The following is a 19355-nucleotide window of genomic DNA, read 5'->3' as shown; positions in this document are numbered from 1 at the left end:
ATGGGGCACAGGGGTGGTAGAACACTATCGTCCCCAGGGTTCTCCCCAGGATTGTTTAACCAGGTGGCAGATTGCATTAAAAAAAAAACTGAAAATGTGCCTAAAACTTATAGTGATCCAAGCCGACAAGGTAAAGCAGCGCTCCTCTTACATTCGTTGGGGAAAACCCTGGTCCCTGTGTCATTGTTTGGGGAGAACCCTGGTCCCTGTATCATTGTTTGGGGGAGAACCCTGGTCCCTGAATCATTCTTTGGTGAGAACCCTGGTCCCTGTATCATTGTTTTGGGGAGACCTCTGGTCCCTGTATCATTGTTTCGGGGAGACCTCTGGTCCCTGTGTCATTGTTTCGGGGAGACCTCTGGTTCCTGTGTCTTATGCCATGCCCATTACTGGACCTCTAAACTAGGTCTGTCTGACATTGATTCAAGTTTTGAGGACCAACACCCCCATGCTGGTTCTTGTGTGTTTGCTCTCAGAGAACACCATGTTCTCTCACCACACTGTGACACTCCGCCACAGCAGGCATTACAGCACTACTTGGACTAGCACTGCCTACTAGTGGGTGAGAAGAGATGCCTGTTGGAAATGGTCTTGATCTGCGCTCCCTGATTGGCTATAGGCTCTTCAGTGTTGTGATTGGCTGTAGGGTCTTCCGTGTGTGTGTGTGTGTGTGTGTGTGTGTGTGTGTGTGTGTGTGTGTGTGTGTCAGAAATGAGAGTGGCACACTAATACAGGCTCTGTGATGAGGTAATAATGGAGTGTTCAGAGACTGACACCTGTGCCTCTGGCCCGCTCTCTTTTCCTCTCACTCTCATTCTCATACTCTCTCTCTCTCTCTCTCTCTCTCACACACACACACACACACACACACACACACACATTCTCGCACTCTCTTTCTCTCTCACTCACTCACTGTCGTTCTCACTCTAACCCCCCCCCTCTCTCTCTCTCTCTCTCTCTCTCTCTCTTTGGGGGAAGCCACTCCCCCGCACAGCTCTGCCAGGCGCATTTGCATTTTAACCGTTTGGTTGCCAAGGAGCCACAGTTCCCCGTGCCCCATGTGACCACTCAAGCATGTGCGCGTTGACTGTTCCTGTTCTTCCCTTGTTTTGTCACAGAAACATGTCTAAGCTAGAGAGACAATACACACTGTGTAGAGCCCCTCGCTGGGAGCGCTGTGTATGAATCTATGTGGGTGTTATTGAATCTCTCTCTCTCTCTCTCCCCCATTAATCTCTCCACCTATCGCTCTGTCTAGTTTACCTCTCTCTCTCTCTCTCTCTCTCTCTCTCTCTCTCTCTCTCTCTCTCTCTCGCTTGCTCGCTGTCTTTCTCTCTGGTTGAATAGCCTATGGCCTGTTGTGGTGAGGCTGGACCCAGTTTGAATAGATGGACAGCACACTGTTGTCTGTCCCAGGGAATTTTGCCCCAGTGAAATATATTTATAACTTGTAAAAAAAAATCAAAGCAAGACTGTATTATTTTTGGGTAGCTCTAACTATACGCCATGTACCATGAGTCTAATATGGCCTAGGTCTATTTGTGTAATAGATCAAATTGATGTAGTGTTGTACAGCTCACGTGTGTCGGATGTTCTCCCCCTGGCATGTGATATGTTCACACAGAAGGGAGGGCATGCTGCGTTGGTGAGTTGCCTCTTCGTCTCTCCCCCAACAGTCCAAACTCCAAGGCTTTGCCTGGCTGCCATCTCCGATGCCCACAGTGACTTGACACACACACACACACACAGACAGACACACACACACACACCCACGCACACACACACAGACAGACACACACGCACACACACACACACAGACAGACACACACGCACACACACACACACAGACAGACACACACGCACACAGCAATGGCCTCCTATCATCTTCAGTGGAAACATTGGGCACAGGTTTATGTATCTGCAGGCGTACATTACATTACGTAGACACATACAGTGTCTTCGGAAAGTATTCAGACCCCTTCACTTTTTCCACATTTTGTTGTGTTATAGACTCAATTTAAAATTGATTAAATTAAAAGGATTTGCCATCAATCCACACACAATACCCCAGAATGACAAAGCGAAAACAGGTTTTTAGAAATTTCTGTAAATTGATTAAAATGTAAATCCAGAAATACCTCATATACATACGTATTCAGACCCTTTGCTATGACACTCTTAAAATTAGCTAAAATGCAAAAAAAAATGCAGTTTCCGCACCATCTCTCGTGTGAAGATTAGTGGTGGCTACATCAAGTTATGGGTATATTTGTCACTGGCAAGGACTGAGGAGTTTGTCAGGATCAAGAGAATATAATGAAGTTGGTAGTGACATCCTAATCTACACGGTGTGTGTAGATTAGGATTTAATCCATTTTAAATTGAGTATATAACACAACAAAATGTGGAAAAAGTGAAGGGTTCTGAATAGTTTCTGAAGACACTGTATGTGTCTACGTAATGTAATGTATTGCTCTTTTAATACAAATGTAGCCTATATAGGTAGTATATGGCTTTATAACTATGGCTTTAAGTCACCAGTGCTCCTCTCAACTGTTATCCATGTGAGAGCGTCCATGTTGTCATATCAGTCACCAGTGTTACATTTCAAGCATGGAGCTGAGTGCTCTGTGTGCACGTTTGCCTAGCCACATACAATACATTGAAGCCCTATAGCCTTCTAGCTTATGGTACAAACCAGAAGCCTCAGACCTCTTCCCGTCCTAGTAGAGAACTACAGTAAGCATCAATCCCTGAGCTATGTAGAATATAGAACTACAGTCACCATCAATCCCTGGGCTAAGTACAGTACAGAACTACAGTCACCGTCAATCCCTGGACTAAGGACAGTAGAGAACTACAGATACCATCAATCCCTGGGCTCTGAACTGTAGTCCTCTGTGGAACCTGGCCCCACGGCTGCTTTCATGGGCTGCACAGGTTTCCAAACCAGAGGCCACTCCCAAGCTCTTCTTAGCAGGATTTCAGCCTCCTTAAGGTGTGTGTGTGTGTGTGTGTGTGTGTGTGTGTGTCAGTATCAGCCAGCCCTCAGTTGACCTAACGGTGCCCTGTGCCAAGCTCCAAGCCAGACGTGCATGCCTGTGTGTTCCCTGGCCAGCCGGTGCACATGGCCCCTTGCATCACCCCCCTGCATCCCCCTTTGTAAATCACACAGTCAAGAACCGTGGCCACGGCCCGTCCCGTCCCATCCCTCTTCCTGGAAACACGGTTGGGGGTATCGAGCGTCTCACTCTCTCTCTCTCTCAATGCACTGATGCAGTCTCTGAAAGCGTGTTGTTGTTTGTGTGTTACGGGGCAGAGCTGTGGCTTTTAATCATCATGGTTTTGATCGTGTGCGTTTGCTATTTGGCCGTTTGATTGTCAGTGGGTGTCCTTGGGTTTCTCACAGTGGATTTTCATGTCATAATTCTGTTCACATGTCTACATTGGAGAGCTCAGTCTCCTCTTCACATCTTGTAATGAGCAGGCTAGTAGATTCACGTCGAATAATCTCTTATGCATGTGCTGTTGGAGAAATCCAGTACTTGTGGGGTTAAGTTGTGAAAGTTAATGTAATAACTGCTAGCACCATCTGCTGGCCTACTTCCTCACAAAGAGAGAGAGAGAGAGAGAGAGGGCGAGAGAGAGAGAGAGCGAGCGAGTGAGTGAGAGAGAGAAAGAGAGAGAGAAAAAAAACGAGTCCGGATTTTAACGACATCTCTAATATTCATGCTGATGCATTTTGCTGCTTTGTGCTTTCATTTTCCACCGCTGTGCCCGGAGACAGGAGCTCGCCACACACACACCCCAGCCAGGGAGAGGGGAGGGGAGCGAGGGATAGAGAAGGAAGGGGGGAAAAAAAACACAAGTGGAAAAAGGAAAACAACCAACCAAGCAAGCAAGCTAGCACAAAACCCTTTTGTGTACGGAGGAGTAACCTACCTTCGCCTGCCATGTAAGAAGAAGAGGCGCAAGGGAGACAGAAAAAAGGGAGAGTGAGAGAGAGAGAGAGAGAGAGAGAGGGGAAAAGAGGGTGGAAAGCAAGCAAGCAAGCGAGGCAGCTTGCGATCACTGGCAGAGAGGAATCAATGAGAAGGGAGGAGAGAGGAAGCAGGGAGAGAGAGCGACGCTGACACACACACTCTCACACACACACACACACACACTCACACACACACACACACTCTCTGCCGGAGCCGGACGGACGGAGAGGGAGGCGAAGCACGCAGCAGCAGAAGAAATGAGAGCTTCCTGGACTGCCACGCACCTCCTCTACCGCCCACAGCGCTGCTCCCACAGCTCCCAGTGAAGCCAGCACAGCTCCCATGCGCTCCTCCTGAACCCAACCCGCTGGGGGAGGAGGTGAAGGAGGCTCTCCGACCGCTGCCTGTGGATAGCGGCTGAGAGGGAGGGGGGGGGGAGGGGGGGACACGCAGCTCAAGGAAGAGAGGCCTTCGAACGAACGAGCGAGCGAGCAAGCGCGAGAGAGAGAGAGAGAGAGAGAGAGCGAGCGAGGGAGAGCGAGCAAGGGAGAGAGAAAAAACCCGGCGAAAGGGCAAGGCTTTTGTTAGGTGGTTTGGAGAGTGGGAGAGGGAGGAAAAAAAGAAAGAAAAAAAAAGAAAGAGAGAGAAAAAAACAAAACATGTCTACAGTGAAGAGGCCAAGAGGAAGGGTAAGTGAGCCGCGCGGAGAGCTGGGAAGGAGGGGAGGGGAGGAGGAGGGAGGGAGGGAGGGGGGAGGGAGGGAGGGAGGGAGGGGGGAGGGGCCGGCAGGAACTGAACAACCTCCTCAGCTACTGGCTCATGCTGCAGCCTCCACTGTCGCCATCTTGAACTCGTTGTTGCTTTTCTTTTCCTTTTTTTTCTTCTTTTTTCTCCTTCTCTCCGTACAGTACTCATTTGCTTAGCTGTGGTAGGCCAAAGGTGTCATGCTGCACTCACAGGTTTTTCCCTGCCCTCCCCCCTCATTCCACTCTCCCTCTCCCTCATTCTCTCCCTCATCTCCATGGATTCCTCTATCCCTCCGGTCTGATGTGTGTGTGTGTGTGTGTGTGTGTGTGTGTGTGTGTGTTGGTGCGTGTGTCACATGAGCTGAGTACATAAGTCACGGCAGAGTTCAGTGAGTGAGTGAGGGTGCTGACCCAAACGGGTAGTCTATCTCTCTGTCTACCTTCCTGGGCTGTAGTAGTGGAATAGTGGAATAGTGCGGAGGGTTTTCATGGGAGCGTGCGGCAGCAGAGAGATTGAAATCACTGCAGTGCTGGCAGCCTGTAATTTCAGTTATTTATAGATGTATTACACAGCTGCAGTGCACTTCGGTTTTTTGGTGCATTCTTTCTCACTCTCACTCTCCCTCTCTCCCCCTCTCTTTCTCTCTCTCTCCCTCTCTCCCCCTCACTCTCTCTCTCTCACACTCTTTTTTTTTTTCATACAGGGCTCTCATTCCTGTTCTCATTCACTTTCTCATCTTTGCACCCCTGTCTTCCCACCCCCCACCTCACCCCCGTCCTCACCCACCACCTCCTCCTCCTCTTCTTCCCTTCCGCCTTCCCTCTCTCCAGCTTTACTCCCCCCCCAACCACCACCACCCTCCCCCCCTCCCTTTTTTTTTTTTTTTACCTTGAACTTGTATAATGAGAACATTCCAGAATGTAGCTATAATTTTCTCTCTTAACAGCCTCGGCGCAGCACATGTCAACGAAAAAAAAGCATAACGCTAGCTCTTGTTTACACTATCTCCCAAATGAATTGCTATTTATCACCCCCCCTCCTCCCCTCCCCATCCCATCCCCTGCTTTGTTTGTGGCGGTTCGAGATAATTCTCTTTATTTAGCAGTGTGGGGGTGGGTGGGGGGGGGGAAGCAACTGGGTCTGGCCAGACCAGGCCATGTAGCCACCAGCAACACGTTTAGATTAGGTCATCCATTTATAGGCTAGTCTGGGCTTCAGGCCCATCAGAGAGGAGACTTGTATAGGAATAAACGCAGCCATGTATTATTCACATATTATCCTGTGTCGGGCCTTGTGTATTATTTATGTTCGTTTGGCTTTGAATGTGCTCTACCCCTAATGAACGTGTCTGTGCTCTGGAATCTTACCGGGGGGGCGGGGGAGGATTGTGAGTGGACAGCAAGAGAGAGAGAGAGAGAGACCGACACACACACACACACAGTGTACAGCACTGTTGTGACTTCTGCTATATGTGATGTGACAACCAGCTAGCTGTGTTGTTTTTGTGTTCTTTCAAACATCATTCACTGTTACTTCCCTTTTGATAATTCGATTCATGCTCCCCCGCTGTGAGAGAATTTCATCGTCTTATCATTTCCCAGAAAGGAAATGAGAAAGGTCTTTGTGTATTAGTCATCTATTACCTACCAGGCTACGTGCATTAGCCTTTTGGCTACATTGTGTACCCATAGCTCAGAGCATATTGCTTTGTCATTTCCATAGCTCTCTGTTCCCACGTCATCGAGCACGGCACGTTATGAAACTTGATTGTAATGCACATTGGGGTTTTGGCGCTTCACCGAGGCACGCTGTAATCTCATTCCGTTGTTTTTTCCGAACATTTCCTCATTGAGCTTGAATGACTTTCATTCGGGGGGAAAGGCTGAAACTGTGCATTTCACACTTCCATTTCATTGGAGAAGTGTGGAGAGGGTTAAATCAGGGGGCAATGTGAGAACCGCTAAGCTACTGTGTGAGTGTGTGTGTGTGTGTGTGTGTATGTATGTGGAGGGGAAACTAGCAGAAATCTCTCTGGGTTGCCAGGTATTAGGCTAACAATAGGTTTGGCGACGTAGTTAGTTTGGCTACATAGTTTGTTTACTACGTATTTATGAGAACAAGATCAACCCTCATCAGCCTCTTCATGGGGGATTTATATTAGATTCACAGAGACCGATGAAAGGCTCTCTCCACCGGCCATGAGTACAGATGTATGTGCATCACATGACATCAGCACATTGGTATTTTTCGAGACTTGAATTTGATTCCTATTTCCCCCCTTTCTCTCTCTCCCTCTCCCTTTAGCCTCCCAAGAACGCTAATGGTCCCAACAGTCACGTGCGGGTCCTCAGCCCCCAGATGAAGAGCAGCTCATCCTCGTCATCCTCGTCTTCGTCCTCGTACAGCTCCTCGTCGGAGAAGAGGTCCCAGCGGAGGCTGCAGCAGCAGCAGCAGCTGATGGAGGTGGCGGTGGAGGACAAACAGCAGAAGGCCAACCGGATCATCTCCGAGGCCATCGCCAAGGCCCGGGAGAGGGGCGAGAAGAACATCCCCAGGGTCATGAGTCCCGAGAGCTTCCCCAGCTCCTCGTCCCACAGGGCGCGCCGTGAGCGCGAGCGGGACCGGGAGAGAGACAGAGAGCGGGAGCGGGGAGGCAGCAAGGCCCGGCCCAAGGTGAAGGTCTCCAAAAAGGCCCGCATTGTCTCCTCTGCAAAGCCCAAGCAGAAGGCCAAGATCGGGTAGGTGCCCTTTCAGTGACCCACCCCCCCTCTCCATACACACACACACAACACGGTAGATGTGTGCTATATAAGTTAAAAGCACCAAAAATGTACAATTGAAATGATGTTCTTTCACTGTGCGGCTTGCAAGCACAAGTTGTGTTACCATGTCAATGATTCCTCGGCAGCTTAGCTCCCTTGGCACCCATTATCTAATGCACAATAGCTAGTTTGCTAGCAACTACCAACATTACTGCTTATAAAACACAGACGTTCCTGCCAAGATGGCAGCTCAAAGTTCAATTTAATTTACGACATGTTGTAGCAGCAAACCGACCACAGCCTGTAAACAGACGGGGAGGATCAACAAAGGCTACATTTAGCATATAGCTTTTCTGCTCCTATACGAGATTGGCTCTGACAGCCTGGAGTGGATTGAGGCATGTTTTAGCATCGACGTATAGATAATCCTGCTCCCATCCCCCAGCGAGACTGTGCTGCTCTAAGCCACACCCAGCAGTACAGTGGGAGCTAACGCTAACATCAGCTGATGCAGCCCTGTGGTAGATATTAGACAGGGGGAATGTGTGCATACAGTCGGGTCATCAGTGTCATTAAAAATCTGAGAGAGGAGCTTAGAGTAGGGGAACCTCCCGCTTTCATTCAAGGCTCGGCCCGAGAACACACACACAATGGCGCGCGATACCGTCTGCCCGCTTTATGATTAATGACTTTATGAGCTCGGCAGCTGCTGAAATGGCAGTAACAGATAATGGATTTTGCTGCTGCTGTGTTGTTGAGATGGTGTGATGGCGTGAGTGTTGCAGCGGCGCTGATGTATGAGAGAGAGATCTGAGGCGTCCGCCTGGCTGATGTTTGTCTCAGAGAGGTGGAGGAGCACCGAGCTGCTCTGGGCTCCACCTCAGACCTGTAGCAGAGCTGAACCACACCGCGCTTAACCTGAGACATGTCGTAGATCTGAACCACACCGCGCTTAACCTGAGACATGTCGTAGATCTGAACCACACCGCGCTTAACCTGAGACATGTCGTAGATCTGAACCACACCGCGCTTAACCTGAGACATGTCGTAGATCTGAACCACACCGCGCTTAACCTGAGACATGTCGTAGATCTGAACCACACCGCGCTTAACCTGAGACATGTCGTAGATCTGAACCACACCGCGCTTAACCTGAGACCTGTAGATTAAATCCGAATTGTCATCCACATAAGAGGATCGCATACAGCCGTACAGATTGTACAGACACACTGTGGGAACGGGGGACTGCTAAGAGAGGCATTTCTGAATCACACACACACTGCGATCAGATTGTGATCCGATCGTCATATCAGATAACAGATGTCTGATTTTAAGTATCAAGTGTAGACGAGGCCTTTGAGTGATGTGAGCGTGGTAACAATATCTAATCGTAGAAGAGTATTCATTTATTGTTATTAAAATTAATAATAAGATGAGTGAGTGTAGGTAGCCTATTACCACATTCATCACCTACTTATTAGGCAAGACATTGATATAATTTGACTAATTGCGTCTACAGGTAATAATATAATAATAATAATAGGTACTAATATAGGATTATTTTAATAATATTAAGATGAATAATAAGAGAATGAAGCAAGCACACCTTTTTCCTGGTGCAGCTTTAGCAGTGAACTGCACTTGAGCTTCCTAACCGACCAGCCTCTCCTAGTCTTGCGTCATGAGCTCTGTAACCTATTTTGCATAATGTAGAACTTGTGAAACTAGGCCAATCACAGAGTGTTGCCTATCCACTATTGTTTCAATGCGTCTTTCAGCAGGCTTGTCGCGTCACGCATTCCAGCCATTTTGAAAGATCAGAGCGCATTCGGTTTCACAAACTCTCATACCTTACGTTTCACTGAACCGAGCCTGACCAGTGAACCGGAGGGGGAATCTGACGAGGAATGGGTGGAGCTTTGCTCACTCCATTTCCAGTTGAACATACCTATAGACAGTCTAGGACTAGGCCTGAGTGTTGTAACCTGAAGCGTAAACCAGTCAGACACTTGTCAAAACTTGTTGAATCTTTAGGATGAACTCCCAGCCAGTTTTAGAGATGCAGGACTCCTACAACACAGCAATGGCACCTATTGGTTGAGGAAAGGGTCCCTCTCCAGTCGAGCTTTGACCTGTGTGGTTGTGGTAGGGTACCTGTCACGCAGGCCCTGCTTGAATACTTTAGAGATGCATCCTTCTTGCCCCCCTTCCTTGTGGTAACCGCTGTGATCTAATACAACAGGATTGGCCCAAGCAAGCTTCGTACTGCATTTCTTTAACCAATCAAGTCATTTCAGACCAGTGATTTTCTTCAAGGATGAGGGGGGAAGGTAGGATAGTCAGTCAGATTTCCATCTTCTTGGTTGTGTGAAGTGCAGTACTGTGGCTAATTGTGGTGATGTGCCTCGAGCAGGGAGCAGAGACGGGGTCTGTGATACCCCAGGAACGTACGCTAGAGATCCAGAGACAGACTGTGTCAACAACAGAATGTTGGGATGGTGTTTTGTCCTTTTAAAGAGGACAGGATGTTTCCTGTGACCTGCTCCTCTCAAGCATGTTATTTCTATTATGAAAGTGTGCATGTGTGCGTGTGTGTGTGTGTGTCAGTAGCCTGTGTGTTTTTGAATGTATAATTCTTCCATTGCCATGCATTGCAAGAGTGTGTGTCTGTGGTGCGGTGTGAGGGATAGTGTGTGTGCGAGCGTGTGTGTGTGTGCGTGGTAATGGAGGCAGCACGAGTGCATTGCGCTCTGGGGAGGATTCATGCAGGTGTAGAAACACAAGTGTGTGTGTGTGTGTGTGTGTGTGTGTGTGTGTGTGTGTGTGTGCGCGCCCAGGTTCTCCTCATGAAATATTAATGCACAGCCTTCTCTCTGTCAGCCAGGCGCTGCAGAGGCGCTAACCTTCCGCAGGAGTCATTACTCCTGCCTCGTGTGTGTGCGTGCGCGCGCCTGTGTTGTTTATTTGTGTGTGTGTGTGCCTGTGTTGTCGGTGTGTGTGTGTGTCTGTATTGTTTGTGTGTGTGTAGGCTATGTGGATGTAGGCTATATGGGTGTTGTGTAGGTGAGAATTACCTCTCTGTTAGACAAACATGCCTAGGCTGTGCCTGTATTGCTGTGGATTTATTTGTGTGTGTTTCCCTGCATGTGACTACTAGTGTGCCTAACTGACAGTGGGGGTGGGGACTGAGCTAATAGTATTATCAGGCTAGAGGAGCCTGTGGGGGGGTGGGGTGGGGGGTGGAGAAGGCGGGGGGGGGGGGACCGGGGGGGGCGGGGGGGGGTTGAGACAGTGAGCTGTGGGATGCAACAGACTCGATCAATCACACTGTATTTGTATTGTATAGTACACTTCATACAAAACTACAGCACAATGTGCTTCACCGAGAGAATTAACAATGCAATTAAAAAAGGACAATAGCAACACAGGGAGATAAACACCCTATCCCAGTCAGAAGGAGAGGCCTACTCAAAGAGGGGCCCGGCCCAGCCCGCCCCGGCCCAGCCCAGCCCAGCCCGCCCCGGCCCAGCCCAGGCTCTGCTGATCACAGCGCTCAGAGAAATTCACGGTGTTTTTTATAGGCTACCTGCTGAAAAACAACACAATCATCAGATGAAAGCTCCCTGCCTCTCTCTCTCTCTCTCTCTCTCTCTCTCTCTCTCATTCCTTTTTACTCCTCCTCCTCCCCCCTTCTCTCCATGTTTCCACCTTTTTTTCCCTCTCTGTTGTGTTGGGCTCTTCCTAACGTGCTCAGGGCTGCGAGGGGAAGGCTTCCTGTGTGCAGGCGTGCTCTGAATGTGCTGATTCTACAACGCTGTGTACAATGAACACATCTAACAAAATGGTGCAACGGAGATCAATTTCATGATATATAAAATGGGGTTTTAGGCTGTATTTGCTGCCGCGGCGTATAGCCGTTTAATGGCTGCCTGCTACGCATAGCCCATCTAATCTGTTTCACTCACACTCTGATTAGAAAAACCCAAAGCTGTTTTCTTAATTATGTTTTTTTTTTTTTATTATTATTATTATTTTTTTATCGTGCGTGTGTGTACGTGCCTGTGTGCGTGCGTGTGCGTGTGTGTGTGCATGCATGTATGTACACGTGTGTACTGGTAAGTCTACGGCATGCAGATTGAACAGCAATTCCCAGAGCAGAACTCTGACAGCCATTAGCTGGGAACTAGGGTGGTGGCGGTGGCGGTTGAGTTGGAGAGATTACAGTCCCGTTGATAAGGAGGGGGGGTTTTCTCCTGGAGCCCAGCACTGCTCCGCTCCAGTGGCACAGCACCGCTGTCAAACTAGAACTGGGTCTCACTCTGTCACCACCACACCACACAGAATTAATCTCATTGTACTGCTGGCATCTCTGAATGGGTCTGGTCACAGTTGTATTCAGTGAGGACCAACATTCAGAACATTGCAGGCAGTAATGTCATTCATAGAGCAGGCATCTGGTCTGGTCTGGTCTGGTTTTTGTCCGGTCTGATGTAGTCTGGTCTGGCCTGGCGGGGTGTGGTCTGTGTGTCATTCTGTGTGGTCTGGACCGGCCTGGTGTGGTCTGGCCTGCTCTGTTCTCTTGTGGTCTGGCCTGCTCTGTTCTCTTGTGGTGTGGCCTGGTCTGGCCTGTTGTGGTCTGTTTGGGTGTGGTCTGACCTGGTGTGGCCTGGCCTGGTCTGTTCTCTTGTGGTGTGGTCTGGTCTGGTCTCTTCTGGTGTGGCCTGGTCTGTTCTGGTGTGGCCTGGCCTGGCCTGGTGTGGTCTGTTTGGGTGTGGTCTGACCTGGTGTGGCCTGGCCTGGTCTGTTCTCTTGTGGTCTGGTGTGGCCTGGTCTGTTCTGGTCTGGCCTGGTCTGTTCTGGCCTGGTGTGGTGTGGCCTGTCCTGGTCTGTTCTGGTCTGGCCTGGTCTGGTCTGGTCTGGCCTGGTCTGTCCTGGTCTGTTCTGGTCTGTTCTGGTCTGTTTCCTCCCAGGCTATCCACCACAGAGCCTCGAGGGGGAAACTAGAACACACTGCGTGTCTCGGCCCACAAAATGCCGTCACACTCCGTTATCCCCACACACCATGGCGGGCCCTCTGCCAACTAGGACAGGGCAGCGCTGGGGGGGCTGGGGATGGAGGCTTGGTTATTAAGCATGCAGGATCCGCACATGGGAGCCAAGCTGGCACTGTCAGAGCTCCACCGTATCTATCTCTCTATCTCTCTCTATCTATCTCTCTATCTATCTATCACCATATCTCTCTGTCTCTATTCTCTCTCTCTGTCTCTCCCCCTCCCTCCCTCCCTCCCTCATGGCCTCTACTAGCTGTACTACTGTATAGCGGTGCTGTACTTGGTGTCAGGCCCGTACTGTGGTGCTGTACTTGGTGTCAGGCCCGTACTGTGGTGCTGTACTTGGTGTCAGGCCCGTACTGTGGTGCTGTACTTGGTGTCAGGCCCGTACTGTGGTGCTGTACTTGGTGTCAGGCCCGTACTGTGGTGCTGTACTTGGTGTCAGGCCCGTACTGTGGTGCTGTACTTGGTGTCAGGCCCGTACTGTGGCTCAACGTCTTGTATCGGTAGCAGAAATGTTCTCTGAAAGCAAGAGCCGATACCAACGTGACAATCTAATCGAGTTAGGACCAATTTGCTGTGATGAAAACATGAAACATTTCTATTTCCGACTCCCGTTAAAACTTGTGAGTGTGTAAAGCATTTGTGTAATCATTCGTGCACAGCCGTCCATTTAGTTGTGTTGATTGGAAAATCATGTCGAGTCGTTGAAATTGGGTCCAGATTAAAGAGGGTTGGAGTACGACTACTGTTTGCACGAAGGCAACAGTCTGACAGTTAACATGGATACACCGAACGTTCTACTTCACCCGCCCTTAAAGGGGCAATCTGGGATTGGTACATCCATTTTTGGACTTTTAAATGAATGATATATAGCCATTGATTTATTGAAGAATGCAACTTATAAATGCCTCATGAGCTTAGCTCAACTTTCCTTCCCCATCAGAACCCAGAATATGAAACATTTTACTCCATTGTTTGTAAACAGTTTAATGCCCCTTTCAGAGGTCCAAAATGGAAATAAGTCAAACTTTATTGTGTCGTAACTTTATTTATACGCGTGGTCAAATAAATTAAATTAAATACAATTTCCACGAGGAGTAGAAATGAAGGGCGAGGGGCATGAGCCCAGGAGAGAGTTGGAGAAGCAGGGAGAGCGTGGACCACGTGTGTGTGTGTGTGTGTGTGTGTCTGTGTCTGTGTGTGTAAAAGATGGAGAACGGGTGTGGTTTAACTATGTGTGTGTTGATCCGTGGACATTGAAATAGAGTGTCGACAGAGTTGTGTGTGTGTGTGTGTGTGTGTGTGTGTGTGTGTGTGGTAAACCCTGGGTGGGCCTCTGTTAAGCCTGTCTGTGGGCAGAGGGCTGGGTCTGAGGTCGTAAACCTCTCTATGAAGTGGGCTGAGCTCCATGAGTGCGTCACTCCTCTTCCATCTCGTCACACTTTCCCAGGAGCCAGTAAAACACCATAGAATTGATGAGCAGCTGTCTCTCTATCTCTCTCTCTCTCTCTCTATCTCTCTCTCTCTCTCTCTCTCTCTGTCTATCTCTCTCTCTCTCTCTCTCTGTCTCTATCTCTCTCTCTGTCTCTGTCTCTATCTATCTCTCTCTCTCTCTCTCTCTCTCTCTCTCTCTCTCTGTCTCTCTATCTCTCTATCTATCTCTATGTGGGTTTGACATTGCTAAAGTATGTTGCTATTCCAATATGTGTGTGTGTGTGTGTGTGTGTGTGTGTGTGTGTGTGTGTGTGTCATAGCGTCGCCTGCTGACATTCTCCTCAGCTGCTCGCTGCGTCCACAGTCGCGCTCCGATGGCATTCACAGGATGTGATGTCACCGCCACCCACCCGCCCACGTTGCCAACTTCGCTCCCAGGGGCGCGTTGCCTGGCAACCGTAAAGTGTCATTGTCAAGAGGATTTGTGAAGTGTAATATCATCCTGAGGAGGCGGAGGAGAGAGAGGGAGCCTAACTAAGTAGGCACAGTCGCTGGGGCTCTCTGCTCCCTTAACCAGATGTTAAGTGTGTGTGTGTGTGTGCGTGTTGATTTCTTTGTTTGTGTGTGCAGTGTGGGTGTGTGTTGATTGGTTGTGTGTCTGTTTCTGCATGTGGTGTTTGTTGGTGTGTTTATTGTTGATTGATGGTGTTTGTGTACAGTGTGATACAGAGCCAGAGGTCTAGAGAGTTTGCTACCAGTGAGCGATACGCAGGCCGGTATCAGTCCTGATATAGAGGGACGTGTCCCCAGGCATGGGGAGTAGCATGAGACGACCAGCCTGTTAGGCCAGCCTACAGTCACAGAGGGAGCTCAGAGACCTAGGCTCTGGTTAGGATGATTGCTCCAGGCTCGTTGGCTGGCTAGGGTGATGGCTGGCTGCCTAGGCTGGCTGGCTAGGCTGGCTGGCTGGCTGGCTGGTTTGATTGCTGGCTGGCTGGCTGGTTTGATTGCTGGCTGGCTGGCTAGGGCAAGGCAGGGTATGGCCCCTTCATTCACCCCCTTTTGTGTTTCTGTGTCAGTGTTAGAATGCCAGTTCCACTTCACTGTAGGCCCACAGTGAGGCTTCACTTCACTAGAGACAGCCCTGGCGTGTGTGTGTGCGCGTGCGCGCGTGCGAAGAGAGAAGTTACTTTGTGTGTCTGCTTGCATGCGAGTAGTGTTTTTTTTGTGCGTACTAGAGAGTTTGTGCCTGTGGCAGAGAGAGAGAGACAGAGAGAGAGAGACAGAGAGAGAGTGTGCGTGACAGTAGGAATGAGGCGAGGAATGATCGGTGGTACACAGAGGGAGAAGACATGAGCGCGAGCCCCGGGAGCCGCTGTACCGTGCTGGGCTATCTCTGTGTGCCTCTGATCTGGAGCTATCTAGGCCGTTTTACAACATTTACACCAAACCAACCTTACAACCTGCTCTCAACGACGGGTTCCTCTCCTCCTAACCCTTCACAGAGGGAATACACTGTATACTGTAGACGTCGTGTGTGTGTGTGTGTGTGTGTGTGTGTGTCAGTCATTTAGAGTTTTGGTTTGGGTTGCTCACCGGCTGTGTGTTTCCTTCCTTCGTCATGAGGCGACAGTGAGGAGGTGACGGGAGAAACACTCCATGATATTTGCATCAAGCTTATTATTATGATGTGTTTCCCTTCCGCAATGGTGGTGCCCGCGTGGGGGATTTTGGAGTCTGTCTGGCTCTCCGTGTAGTTGAGTCATTTCCATGTTTATGAGTTTTGCGAGCGATGGAGTGGGGGGGGAAGATGGAGAGGGAGGGAGAGGGAGGGAGAGGGAGGGAGAGAAGGATGACATTCAGTCACTATCCATCTCCCTTGCCCTTGATCCAATAAAGAGCTTGACAAATGGAGCAATGGATGTCCAGTCTTTCATGTTGATATGAGCACAGCACACACTCACACACACACACACACACAGGCACGCGTCCACACACACACACAGGCACGCGTCCATACACACATGCACGCACATGCACACGTCCACACATACACACAAACACATACCACACAGGCACGTGTCCATACACACACATGCACACACACATACATTTACTCACTCAAACACACACTCACTCACTCACTCACACAGGCACGCATCCACACACACACACACACACATACACACAGGCACGCGTCCATACACACACACACACACACACACAGACCTTGTGTCGCTCTCATACTTCATACGGCTCAAAGCAGAGCAGTATCAGCTCAGTCACCAGCTCATATCCCTCCTGTCTGAGTGGAGAGGGCCTTGATCTGGAGGACACACAGTACACACACACAGTGTTCCCCCCCACACACACACACACCTCATTGTGTCATTGTTATCACTCACTCTCCCTGATAAAATGGCTCCCCTGCCTGTGCTTGATGACATGTTTACTCTGTAGCAGCATGCTGTACAGTATTGGTCTTGACGTTGCACCATCGACGAACACAAGTGACTAATTAGCTCAATGCTGCAATACTTTGGACTCTACTACTTATTAGAATGGTCTTTGGTCTATGGCTAACTCAAGGCTGGCTCAGACCAGTCACTTCTGTCTAAATAGGGAATCAGCATCTGTTTGATTGTGTTGACAGTGCCTTTAGATCCACTATTGTCAAAGTCGGGTACGCGATCGATCTAAGGGGTACGTGGAATAAATCTGTGATTTACCTTCCCAAACTGTCCTGTTGAATAGCCGACTGCAGTCTCAGTACCAAAAATAAATGCATGCACCCTATCCAACAGAATAATATTATCACAATGTCTAATATGTAAGGGATAATGTTCATAGAATATCAATTACAGGATGTAGAGTGTCTCAGGGGGTGCATGACTGTTAAAAGTTTGGGAACCACTGCTTTAGATGGTATTAAAGCCATTGAGCATTGATTCCATAGAAGTACTTATTCCACGTAAACAATGAAGGACCTCTTTCCATGCGGGGCTAAACAAACGCTGCTGGTGAATCCTGCCGTCTTTAAAAGACGCGGTGAAGTCAGCAGCAGTCACGCTGCGAGAGCTCCCCAGGTCATTTATTTTTCACAACAAGGACAATATTTATATTATCACTCATATATTATTCACAGCCCCTCATGGTTGCCATGAGACAAAGCAGCAGGAGAAAGCAGAATAACACAAATGAGGGCTTGTTTACCACATTTTCCCTCTCTTCTAACAAATGGTTATTACCATTTTGTCCTTTTCATTATTAATATTCTACATCTTTTTTTTGTTGTTTTCTTCAAAGGAAAATCGTCATCAAGTTCGGAAAGAAGAAGAAGCGGAAGCCAGAGTCTTCGGAGGAGGGATCGGACGAGGAGCCTCCCCCTCGGCGCTCCTCGAAAGACGATGACTCGGTGAGAGCACAGACGCACGCACACACACACACACACACACACACACACAGAGACGCACACACACAGTAACACAGTACTCACACAGTAACACAGTACTCACACGCACACACACCCATGCCTCCAGGGTGCAGAGTGCTCCCTCTGATTATCCACATGCTGTTACCTGCCTTGTAGAAGACAAGACCGCCCTTTCATTGGGCTCATTGTGCTGCTGCTGTCAGAGTGGAAGGACAGCGTTCTCAGCTGTGCTATTATAGAGAGAGAGAGAGGGAGAGAGTACTGTATGATATTATATATAGAGAGAATATGGTACTGTATGATATTATATAGAGAGAGAATATGGTACTGTATGATATTATATAGAGAGAGAATATGGTACTGTATGATATTATATAGAGAGAGAGGACTGTATGATGTTATAGAGAAAGAGAGTATGGTACTGGATGATATTATATAGAGAGAGAGGACTGTATGATGTTATAGAGAGAGAGAGTATGGTACTGCATGCTGAGAGAGAGAGGGAGAGGACTGTATGATATTATATATATATATAGAGAGAGAGTATGGTACGGTATATGGTTCATGAGGTTGGCCATCTCATTTTCACTGTTGGTAATGGAGTTGTACCATACCATAAACACACACATGGTCACTGTGTTTAAGGCTATAGTACGCGCGCACACACACACACACACACACACACGGTCCCAGTGATGAGTGAATGGGGATAACTGTTCCATTCAGATTGACAGTCAAGGAGCAGGAGGGGACTACTGTAACTTTAACTCTCTCCCCTAACTAACTCCCCTTCTCCCTGCCTGCCTGTAATTACGCTCGTTAAATGGCACCCTGGACTTAATTAAAGTTGTCTGATGATGACAACTCATTTAGGATGATCCTGTGGAACTAAACCTGCCGTGGTGGTGGTGGTACGCTATTGGCTGTAAGATATTCAGCATCACCACTGCCTGTCACACACACACACACACACACACCCATTCAGACCCCCGAGACCACAACGGTCTACCAGCCTCTGTATTCTCAAACACACATTCTTAGCTTAGATTACATCACTTTTGTCGCTAATTCTTCGCTTAAAATGTGGACTTGAGTGTTGACTGTATGGTTCAGGAATCATGATTGTAGATGTTAATCATTTAAAAAGATAAATAATAATAATAATAATCTCATTACACCACATAGTCCTTAGTTTAAGGCTAACAAAGGGTTAGCCTTAAGCTGTTCCCCATGGGCATTTGGGCGTGTGCCCCTTGTTGACCAATCAGATACTTTCTGGGCATTATTTCTCACTATTGAGGGTACCCCTTTTTGGCTCAAGAGCACCCCCAGAGGCACAATTATACATAATAAGTCCTTTTAACTCAAGGACTTTTAGTCTAGCACACATGACGCCGTCAGCTGTGACCATCACCCCTCAGGTGTCCTTAGTGTAGGCCGGACGTAGACATCAAACACACACCGGCACGTCTGAATGTACACATCACTCTAGCAGACACAGACAAAGATAAAGGGGAAGGTCTTCACCTGAGGCCACTTAGGGAACTGCAATGTCAACAGACAAATTAGATGGATGGAGATGAACCCTGAACAAGATGAAAACATGCTGAGCTGAAGCTTCAGGCAGAATCTCATCTCTCATCGCTTGTGTGTGAACTTTGAACTCAGTGAGGATATACAAGATCTATATATTAGATTAGATATTGATATATATATATATATGTATATGTTCATGTCCCTGCAGAAGAGACGCTCCAATCGGCAGGTGAAGAGGAAGAAGTATGCGGAGGAAGGGGAGGCCCGGGTCTCTGACGAGGAGGTGAAGGTCATCGTCAAGGCCAAGAAGACCAACACTGGAGCACGCAAGGCGCCCGCAGTACAGCTCTTTGTAGTGAGTAGTTATTGACATCATTCAAACACACACATGGAATCAAACACTGTT

General features: G+C 48.6%; 1 protein-coding gene across 6 annotated transcripts in view; it reads left to right on the top strand.

The window, feature by feature from the left end:
* chd9 (chromodomain helicase DNA binding protein 9) overlaps positions 1-19355 on the top strand; it is a 65937-nt gene that overhangs the window by 15423 nt on the left and 31159 nt on the right. For 3 of the 6 annotated variants that reach the window (XM_083691308.1, XM_083691307.1, XM_083691304.1), the window contains exons 1-4: positions 3542-4672; positions 7035-7468; positions 17287-17395; positions 19158-19304. In XM_083691308.1, coding sequence (XP_083547434.1) covers positions 4643-4672; positions 7035-7468; positions 17287-17395; positions 19158-19304 — 720 coding nt within the window. In that variant the 5' untranslated portion in view covers positions 3542-4642. Of the gene's footprint in view, positions 1-3540; positions 4673-7034; positions 7469-17286; positions 17396-19157; positions 19305-19355 lie in introns of those variants that run through there. The other 3 variants (XM_083691306.1, XM_083691305.1, XM_083691303.1) reach the window with 3 other exon arrangements.

This window comes from Argentina silus (genome assembly GCF_951799395.1).
Source record: "Argentina silus genome assembly, chromosome: 19".
Taxonomy (NCBI): Eukaryota; Metazoa; Chordata; class Actinopteri; order Argentiniformes; family Argentinidae; genus Argentina; species Argentina silus.
The sequence above is the reverse complement of the archived record's forward strand: the minus strand, read 5'-3'. Positions and strand labels throughout refer to the sequence as shown.